This window comes from Oncorhynchus clarkii, chromosome 1 (assembly GCF_045791955.1).
Source record: "Oncorhynchus clarkii lewisi isolate Uvic-CL-2024 chromosome 1, UVic_Ocla_1.0, whole genome shotgun sequence".
NCBI classification, from domain to species: domain Eukaryota; kingdom Metazoa; phylum Chordata; class Actinopteri; order Salmoniformes; family Salmonidae; genus Oncorhynchus; species Oncorhynchus clarkii.
In genome coordinates, this window is record NC_092147.1 from 85846658 (window position 1) to 85857904 (window position 11247).

At 44.6% G+C, this 11247-nt stretch overlaps 1 protein-coding gene across 1 annotated transcript in view; it reads left to right on the plus strand.

Annotated features, from left to right (window-relative positions):
* The first annotated feature begins 3322 nt into the window (after positions 1-3322).
* LOC139418099 (testican-2-like) overlaps positions 3323-11247 on the plus strand; it is a 97428-nt gene continuing 89503 nt past the window's right edge. The window contains exon 1 of the mRNA XM_071167285.1: positions 3323-3618. Within this exon, the coding sequence (XP_071023386.1) occupies positions 3430-3618 (189 nt within the window). The 5' untranslated portion in view covers positions 3323-3429. The remainder of the gene's footprint in view (positions 3619-11247) is intronic.

The window sequence follows — 11247 nt, forward strand, 5'->3', positions numbered from 1 at the left end:
CCGATCGTTTGGAGGTGTTGTTACACGTGGTCTGCCACTACAAGGACGATCAGCTGTCTGTCCTGTCTCCCCGTAGCGCTGTCTTAGGCGTCTCACAGTACGGACATTGCAATTTATTGCCCTGGCCACATCTGCAGTCCTCATGCCTCCTTGCAGCATGCCTAATTTTTCTTTTGGTGTTTTTCATAGTCAGTAGAAATGCCTCTTTAGTGTCCTACGTTTTCATAACTGTGACCTTAATTGCCTACCGTCTGGAAGCTGTTAGTGTCTTAACGACCGTTCCACAGATACATGTTCATTAATTGTTAATGGTTCATTGAACAAGCCTGGGAAACAGTGTTTAAACCCTTTACAACGAAGATCTGTGAAGTTATTTGGATTTTACTAATTATCTTTGAAAGACAGGGTCCTGAAAAAGGGACGTTTCTTTTTTTGCTGAGTTTGTTACTGCTGTTACTAGTCCACATCACTGTGATCTCTACTTCACATGTTACTGCTGTCACTAGTCCACATCACTGTGATCTCTACTTCACATGTTACTGCTGTCACTAGTCCACATCACTGTAATCTGTATTCACATGTTACTACTGTCACTAGTCCACATCACTGTAATCTCTACTTCACATGTTACTGCTGTCACTAGTCCACATCACTGTAATCTCCTGGATGCCCACGGACATGTATCTATTCCACAAGAGATAGGCTTTCTCAGATTCCCCTGCTCTGGCAGCAGTAATAGGTTATATCCCAAACATGCACCCTATTCCCTTCATAGTGATCTACTACTACCTTTAAATAGGGTTCAAATGGCTCTGGTCAAAAGTAGTACACTATATAGAGAATAGGGCGCCATTTTGGGAGTCAGCCCCCTCATAGTATGTCTGCCTCGTCCACCGTGTGACCACTACTATGGCTGTTGATGGATTAGAGCAGACGACCTGTAGATTGGAGCCTGGTCTCAACCAGACCTGTCATCCATGTCCTGGTCTGAGTCTCCCCTCTAACATGGTGAACCACCCTCATCAGTACTATGTTGTCCTGGTCTGAGTCTCCCCTCTAACATGGTGAACCAGATTTAACCCTCATCAGTACTATGTTGTCCTGGTCTGAGTCTCCCCACTAACATGGTGAACCACCCTCATCAGTACTATGTTGTCCTGGTCTGAGTCTCCCCTCTAACATGGTTAACCACCCTCATTAGTACTATGTTGTCCTGGTCTGAGTCTCCCCACTAACATGGTTAACCACCCTCATCAGTACTATGTTGTCCTGGTCTGAGTCTCCCCTCTAACATGGTTAACCACCCTCATCAGTACTATGTTGTCCTATTTACTAGATTGCTGGTCCCACAGCTGCTGTTGCGATGCGTGCACACATACACACACACACACACACACACGCAATCAAGCACAAGCACAAGCATTTCGCTACACTCGCATTAACATCTGCTAACCATGTGTATGTGACAAATAAAATTTGATTTGATTTGATTTGAATCACACACACACACGTGCGCACACACACACACACACACGCAATCACACACACACACACACGCAATCACACACACACACACACACACACACACACACACACACACACACACACACACACACACACACACACACACACACACACACACAGGCACACTGCTGCAGTCTAGCTAGCACCACAGTATGTTCGATCAAAAGGATCTCCGCTCTTCCTGCAGTTCTGTAGTTTGTTCAGCATGATTATGACATGATTGATGATGAAATGCTAATTACCACGTCTTGGCAAGGGCCACATAATGTTGACGTTCACAGCTGGCCGTCCTGGAACGGGCCTAACTTCTCAATAAGCAAAGTAAAAACAAATCTAGTTGATTCAACTAATTGTCATTATGTACAGTGTGTCACATGACTGGTGCAGTGAAGAGAAAACACATCGATCAATAAGGGTAAAGGACTGCTTCTGTGACTGCTTCTGTGACTGTGACTGTGACTGCTTCTGTGACTGCTTCTGTGACTGTGACTGTGACTGCTTCTGTGACTGCTTCTGTGACTGCTTCTGTGACTGTGACTGTGACTGCTTCTGTGACTGCTTCTGTGACTGCTTCTGTGACTGCTTCTGTGACTGTGACTGTGACTGCTTCGGTGACTGCTTCTGTGACTGTGACTGTGACTGCTTCGGTGACTGCTTCTGTGACTGTGTGCTGGTACGACTCAATAATTCATACATTTATATCAGTTCTGTGACTGTGTGCTGGTACGACTCAATAATTCATACATTTCTATCAGTTCTGTGACTGTGCTGGCACGACTCAATAATTCATACATTTCTATCAGTTCTGTGTGCTGGTACGACTCAATAATTCATACATTTCTATCAGTTCTGTGACTGTGACTGTGTGCTGGTACGACTCAATAATTCATACATTCTATTATTTCTGTGACTGTGTGCTGGCACGACTCAATAATTCATACATTTCTATCAGTTCTGTGACTGTGACTGTGTGCTGGTACGGCTCAATAATTCATACATTTCTATCAGTTCTGTGACTGTGTGCTGGTACTGCTCAATAATTCAAACATTTCTATCAGTCCTGTGACTGTGTGCTGGCACGACTCAATAATTCATACATTTCTATCAGTCCTGTGACTGTGTGCTGGTACGACTCAATAATTCATACATTTCTATCAGTTCTGTGACTGTGTGCTGGCACGACTCAATAATTCATACATTTCTACCAGTCCTGTGACTGTGTGCTGGTACGACTCAATAATTCATACATTTCTATCAGTCCTGTGACTGTGTGCTGGCACGACTCAATAATTCATACATTTCTATCAGTCCTGTGACTGTGTGCTGGTACGACTCAATAATTCATACATTTCTATCAGTTCTGTGACTGTGTGCTGGCACGACTCAATAATTCATACATTTCTATCAGTCCTGTGACTGTGTGCTGGTACACTCAATAATTCATACATTTCTATCAGTTCTGTGACTGTGACTGTGTGCTGGCACGACTCAATAATTCATACATTTCTATTTGGTAGACTAAAGACAAGTAGGACAATAAGAAGAGGGATAAACACTTTAAAACATGTTTTACTTGTTAATTAAGACCAAATAACCATCCAAAGTACAGTATTGTATGACAGTGTTGTTTGTATACTAGACTACTAAATGGAAGAGTCAAATGCATTTTAGGCTATTGCTGGCTTCACTCATTCAATTAGAAACACGGTTTAGAATAATATTTCACTGGCGTCTCTCTCTCTCTCTCATATTCATGCTCGCTCTGCCCTGATCGCACTGCTGTAAACTCGTCTATGAGAAACGCGTAGTCTATTCGAGTCGGGCTGCCTGGCTACATCGCATCGTTAAAACCTTGGTTTAGAGGACAGGATAAGATATAGCGGCTACTAAAACAGCAACACAAATATGGTCGGGATGAGAGATGTGGTTTGCCTCCTGCTGCCAGCCGTCGTGCTGTTCGGCACATCGATGCAGGTGGAAGTGAAAGGTGGGAAAGAGGGAGAAAAAGCAGGGAATTTCATGGAAGATAAGCAATGGCTATCAACCATTTCTCAGTACAGCCGGAAGATCAAACACTGGAATCGCTTCAGAGACGTGAGTTGGCTATTTTAAATGAATACTATTTTGTTTGGAATAAAATTGAAAATATTACGCTGTAGGCTAATGATGTGAGGTTGAACGAATAGACTAGGCCACCGGGTGTGTCGTAACCTGATGGTAACCCTAGGCAGTAACGGAGGTGATATGTTTATAACCAGACAGGTAATGTAGCTAATTGCGCGGCACAGTTGACCCGCTCTTGAATGCGCCTCACTGATAGGCAACAATAACATGCAACGGCAACATGAATACAACGCAAATTCACCTCATGAATGCAATTCTAAAGGTTATAATAATACAGTTACTATAACAACGCTTCATTATGTGGAATCTGCTGCTTTATATATATATATATATATATATATTAGTTCGTCATAAGGTGTAGGCTATTATTTTTTTTAACCTTTATTTAACTAGGCAAGTCAGTTAAGAACAAATTCTTATTTACAATGACGGCCTAGGAACAGTGGGTTAACTGCCTGTTCAGGGGCAGAACGACAGATTTGTACCTTGTCAGCTCGGGGATTCGATCTAACAACCTTTCGGTTACTGGTCCCCCCCTCCCCAGGCTACCCCGCCCTGTGTATAAGACACGCTTTGGTTAGGCTCTAGCAGCATGTTATGCACTTGTATGTTTTAACTTGCTGGGTTGTTATTCCAGACTTAATCGATTTCTAACATCATGTCATGTCGATATAAACCGAGTTGGCGTTACAGTAGTATAGAGCCCCACTTCATTTTTTCCTAAATAATGTCTACTCCTTCATTTCTGCGCTAGTCTAAATCAATACACAGTTATTCAATGCACAGCCCTACACAATAACGTATTAGTTGCGTAGAAAATGCCCACGGACACATTTGGACAGATATTCTCGTAATAGGCTTATTCTGAAGGACAATGATACACTAGTCTATAGTTAACACAACACCGACGTCTATTGCAATGTTGATAGATGGGAGGTTGTTGATCCCGACACAAATCATACAGTGGGGTTGCAATACAAAGTGCTTGATATAATGCCCAGTGTCATAGTTGATCTGCCTCGTCTTTTGTAAAGTGGAAAACGATTTACTGTGTGTGTGTGTGTGTGTGTGTGTGTGTGTGTGTTCCCTATATCTTGCACTACTTTTAACCAGTTGTTCGTGGGTAACTTTGATTGATATTAAATCCTGACGTGGGTAACATTGATTGATAATAAAACCAGGGCATTGGGTAGAGAATGTATTTGCTGGTCAATATTTATGTCTCTGGTTGCCCGCTGCTTATAAAATCTGCCTCTATAGTCGGAGACTGTTGAAGAAACACAAGAGGCAACACACAGAGAAAACAAGCCCATGACTCACCCTGTGGACTCGCTGTCCGGCCCGTGACTCACCCTGTGGACTCGCTGTCCGGGCCATGACTCACCCTGTGGACTCGCTGTCCGGCCCATGACTCGCCCTGTGGACTCGCTGTCCGGCCCATGACTCACCCTGTGGACTCGCTGTCCGGCCCATGACTCACCCTGTGGACTCGCTGTCCAGCCCATGACTCACCCTGTGGACTCGCTGTCCGGCCCATGACTCACCCTGTGGACTCGCTGTCCGGGCCATGACTCACCCTGTGGACTCGCTGTCCGGCCCATGACTCGCCCTGTGGACTCGCTGTCCGGCCCATGACTCACCCTGTGGACTCGCTGTCCAGCCCATGACTCACCCTGTGGACTCGCTGTCCAGCCCATGACTCACCCTGTGGACTCGCTGTCCAGCCCATGACTCACCCTGTGGACTCGCTGTCCAGCCCATGACTCACCCTGTGGACTCGCTGTCCGGCCCATGACTCACCCTGTGGACTCGCTGTCCGGCCCATGACTCACCCTGTGGACTCGCTGTCCAGCCCATGACTCACCCTGTGGACTCCCTGTCCAGCCCATGACTCACCCTGTGGACTCCCTGTCCAGCCCATGACTCACCCTGTGGACTCGCTGTCCAGCCCATGACTCACCCTGTGGACTCCCTGTCCAGCCCATGACTCACCCTGTGGACTCCCTGTCCAGCCCATGACTCACCCTGTGGACTCCCTGTCCAGCCCATGACTCACCCTGTGGACTCCCTGTCCAGCCCATGACTCACCCTGTGGACTCCCTGTCCGGCCCATGACTCACCCTGTGGACTCCCTGTCCGGTTGGTTATAAGCTGTAAGTTCTGCTTGATTTATTTATTGTTTTGTTTTTATTTATTTGTTTATTTGTCTTTATTTATTATTTTATGTATGTATTTATTTTTTTGTTTGTTTGTTTGTTTGTTTGTTTATTTATTTCTTTTTAGAGAGACTCGATTCATTCTCTCCTGTCACGCTCCCAAACCCAGCCAATCACATGACAGGAAAAAGGGGATCCACTTGTGTGGCACAATGGCACCAGACCAGACAGTGGGCAAAAGACTGTGTGTGTCAGTCTGTCTCTGTGTGTGTGTGTGTCAGTCTGTCTCTCTCGCTGTGTGTGTGTCAGTCTGTCTCTCTGTGTGTGTGTCAGTCTGTCTCTCTGTGTGTGTGTCAGTCAGTCTCTCTCTGTGTGTGTCAGTCTGTCTCTCTCTGTGTGTGTGTCAGTCTGTCTCTCTCTGTGTGTGTCAGTCTGTCTCTCTCTGTGTGTGTCAGTCTGTCTCTCTCTGTGTGTGTCAGTCTGTCTCTCTCTGTGTGTGTCAGTCTGTCTCTCTCTGTGTGTGTGTCAGTCTGTCTCTCTCGCTGTGTGTGTGTCAGTCTGTCTCTCTCTGTGTGTGTGTGTGTCAGTCTGTCTCTCTATGTGTGTGTGTCAGTCTGTCTCTCTGTGTGTGTGTGTGTGTGTGTCAGTCTGTCTCTCTCTGTGTGTGTGTGTGCGTCACTGTTTGTACGGTGGAGACTGAGCTGAGGACTCCCCCTCAGTGCCAAGGACAGGAACACAACACATGGCTTCATCTCAATGCCAGGGAAGGATACTTAGGGAGTGTCCCAAATGGAACCGTATTCCCTATATACTTCCCTATCCAGGGCCTTCAGAAATTATTCACACCCCTTGACTTATTTACAGCCTGAATTCAAAATTAATTAAATTGTTGTTTTTCTCCCTCACCCACCTACTGTATGTACACACAATATCCCATAATGACAGTGAAAACACGTTTTTAGATAAATAAATACAAATTAAGTACATAAATATCTCATCAATCAATCAAATGTATTTATAAAGCCCTTCTTACATCAGCTGATGTCTCAAAGTGCTATACAGAAACCCAGACTAAAACCCCAAACAGCAAGCAATGCAGATGTAGAAGCACAGTGGCTCGGAAGAACTCTCTAGAAAGGCCAGAACCTAGGAAGAAACCTAGAGAGGAACCAGGCTATCATTTACATAATTATTCACACCCTAGAATCAAAACTTTACCGATGCACCTTTGGCAGCGAATACAGCTGTGAGTCTTTCTGGGTGAGTCTCTAAGAGCTTTCCACACCTGGATTGTGCAACATTTGCCCATTATACTACTAGAAATTCTTCAAGCTCTGTCAAATTGGTTGTTGATCATTGCTAGACAACCATTTTCAGGTCTTGCCATATATTTCCAAGTATATTTAAGTAAACACTGTAACTCGGACACTGAGGAACATTTACTGTCTTCTTGGTAAGCAACTCCAGTGTAGATTTGACATTGTTTTTAATTTGTTGTCCTGATGAAAGGTGAATTTGTCTCCCAGTGTCTGGTGGAAAGCAGATTAAACCAGGTTTTCCTCTAGGATTTTGCCAGTGCTTAGCTCCATTCAGTGTATTATTTTATCCTGAAAAACACCCCAGTTCTTAACGATTACAAGGATACCAATAACATGATGCAGGCACCATTATGCTTGAAAATATGGAGAGTGGTACTAAGTAATGTGTTGTATTGGATTTGCCCCAAACATAACACCATATTCAGGACAAAAAATGAATTGCTTTGCCACATGTGTTGCAGTATTACATTAGTGCCTTGTTGCAAACAGGATGCATGTTTTGGAATATTTGTATTCTGTACAGGCATCCTTCATTTCACTCTGTCATTTAGTGTGTATTGTGGATTAACTACAATGTTGTTTATCCATCCTCAGTTTTCTCTTATCACAGCCATTAAACTCTGTAACAGTTTTAAAGACACCATTTACCTCATGGTGAAATCCCTGAGCGGTTTCCTTCCTCTCCGGCAACTGAGTTAGGAAGGACGCCAGTATCTTTGTAGTGACTGGGTGTATTGATACACCATCCAAAGTGTAAATAATAACCATCATGCTCAAAGGGATATTAAATGTCTGCTTTTAATTTTTTTTTTTACCCATCTACCAATAGGTGGCCTTCTTTGCCTTGTGTGTAGGTCAGTGATGGAAACATCTCAATGGAATCCATTTTAAATTCAGGCTGTGACACAACAAGATGTGTGAAAAGTCAAAGGGGAGTGAATCCTTTCTGACGGCTCTGGTAAAAAGGGAATAGGGTGCCATTGGAATAGGGTGCCATTGGAATAGGGTGCCATTTGGGATAGGGTGCCATTGGAATAGGGTGCCATTGGAATAGGGTGCCATTGGAATAGGGTGCCATTTGGAATAGGGTGCCATTGGAATAGGATGCCATTGGAATAGGGTGCCATTGGAATAGGGTGCCATTTGGAATAGGGTGCCATTGGAATAGGGTGCCATTGGAATAGGGTGCCATTGGAATAGGGTGCCATTGGAATAGGGTGTCATTGGAATAGGGTGCCATTGGAATAGGGTGCCATTGGAATAGGGTGCCATTGGAATAGGGTGTCATTGGAATAGGGTTCCTTTTGGGATGCAGCCTTGGTCTCAGTGGAAGGATACTTAGAATCTGTGGTTCTACAGCAGGGTCTTTAAACACAGCTGTTTCAAATAACCAACTCGTCATCAATCTTTGAACAAAAAACGCACCCAGGAGGGGCCCCAGGACCAAGTTTGTGAACCCCTGATCTACAGCATAGCAGCATTGTGATGGCAGGGCGAGACCAATTTTATCCAAAGCCGAGTTTCCAAAGCTTTCATCCATTTTCTAATGAGTGGTGCCTGCATGAATGGAACTCACTCTCCTGGTGTTGCAAGCACCAAAGCCACAGTGCTCCACCAACTGAGCCACAGAGGACTGCACTGAGATGCATCATCTAACTAAGAGATAATGAGCAGATTATCTCTGAACCGAAGTGAAAACATTGACGCCAACAGATGCTTGCATGGAAGATACAGAATCTGTCTGTCGGTTGGTCAGTGTATCTGTATTTCTGTGTCTGTCTGTCAATCTCTCTGTCTGTCTGTGTGTGTCTGTCTGTCTGTCTGTGTGGCTGTCTGTCTGTCTCTGTCGGTCGGTCTGTCTGTGTATCTGTATTTCAGTCTGTCTGTCTGTGTCTGTCTGTGTGTGTGTGTGTGTGTGTCTATGTGTCTCCTACACAGCAGGGTCTACTAAGGACTCATTATGAGTGCTGATGACGTTACAAGTCAACCTTGTCATCACACTGTGACTCTGTGGGGATTTGGCATGTCAACCTTTTCAGTCGCTACCACAGCAGCTCTCATATTGCAAAATACATCACTTAAAGTCACTCTCTGTAGTCAGAATGTGCACACAGACACCGTCATCTCCTCAAGTGCTGCGGCAAGAGACCGAATGCAGTGTGTGAGGATGGATGGCAACTGGATAGAGAGTTGAGCTTCCTTTTCCTATAGCACATCATTAATTTATATCCTAGACAGTCTGGAAGCTAGTCAACATCCTCTTTTAGGATCCAGGCTGTATCACATCCGGCTGTGATTGGGAGTCCCACAGGGCGGCGCACAATTGGCCCAGCGTCGTCCGGGTTTGCCTGGTGTAGGCCGTCATTGTAACCTTTTGGGGCGGCAGGTAGCCTAGTGGTTAGAGCGTTGGGGCAGTAGCCTGAAAGGTTGCTAGATCGAATCCCCGAGCTGACAAGGTTAAAATCGGTCGTTCTGCCCCTGAACAAGGCAGTTATTCCACTGTTCCTAAGCTGTCATTATAAATAAGAATTAGTTCTTAACTGACTTGCCTAGTTCAATCAAGGTTATTGTAAATAGTTAAAACAGAGAGCTTGAAGAATTGTGTCTTTCTGCTTCCTTACATTCTTCCTGCTTCACAGACCCACTTTAGTTGGAGGTATGAGGTGCATCGCTTTCTCGGGCTTTAGCTTAGATCCCATCTTGTGCTCAGTTAGAAGCCAACCAGGGCCTGTATTCATAAAGTGATCTTTAGACTAGATCCCATCTTGTGCTCAGTTAGAAGCCAACCAGGGCCTGTATTCATAAAGTGATCTTTAGACTAGATCCCATCTTGTGCTCAGTTAGAAGCCAACCAGGGCCCATATTCATAAAGTGATATTTAGACTAGATCCCATCTTGTGCTCAGTTAGAAGCCAACCAGGGCCCATTTTCATAAAGTGATCTTTAGACTAGATCCCATCTTGTGCTCAGTTAGAAGCCAACCAGGGCCCTTATTCATGAAGTGATCTTTAGCTTAGATCCCATCTTGTGCTCAGTTAGAAGCCAACCAGGGCCCGTATTCATTAAGTGATCTTTAGACTAGATCCCATCTTGTGCTCAGTTAGAAGCCAACCAGGGCCTGTATTCATAAAGTGATCTTTAGACTAGATCCCATCTTGTGCTCAGTTAGAAGCCAACCAGGGCCTGTATTCATAAAGTGATCTTAGTACTGATCTAGGACCAGGTCCGTCCCCTCCATTTAATCATATTCATTACGATCTAAAAGGCCAAACTGATCCTAGATCAGCACTCCTACTCTAAGATGCTTTATGAATATGGGGTCCAGAACTGGTCACTGAGGACAGGACCCGGCGGATTGAGGGACAATGCTCTGCTGTTCACGACCAATAGACCCTCTCACCCCTCCTTTCTTCCCCCCCCCCCCCTCTCTTCCTCTCAGCATTGGCATAGAAGGGGCTCATTAAAGAGCAGAGCAGTTCTCCCCAGAGCGAGCTGCACAGCCACACACGCACAGAGAGCTGCTGAAGATAGCACCTGTTATACAGAGACAGATACATTTTAATGAGGGGAAATGACTACATCCTTCCCCTTTAAATGGCTCCTCTGTCTGACAGTTCTCTTTGGTTTGTATTACTAGTGCAGAACCAAATGGTGTGCAAGGAAAGGATGGGTTATGGTTAGAATGGGTTATGGGTAGAATGGGTTATGGATAGAATGGGTTATGGATAGAATGGGTTATGGGTAGAATGGGTTATGGATAGAATGGGTTATGGGTAGAATGGGTTATGGATAGAATAGGTTATGGTAGAATGGGTTATGGATAGAATGGGTTATGGATATAATGGGTTATGGATAGAATGGGTTATGGATAGAATGGGTTATGGATAGAATGGGTTATGGTAGAATGGGTTATGGATAGAATGGGTTATGGGTAGAATGGGTTATGGATAGAATATGTTATGGTAGAATGGGTTATGGATAGAATGGGTTATGGATATAATGGGTTATGGATAGAATGGGTTATGGTAGAATGGGTTATGGGTAGAATGGGTTATGGTAGAATGGGTTATGGATAGAATGGGTTATGGGTAGAATGGGTTATGGATAGAATGGGTTATGGATAG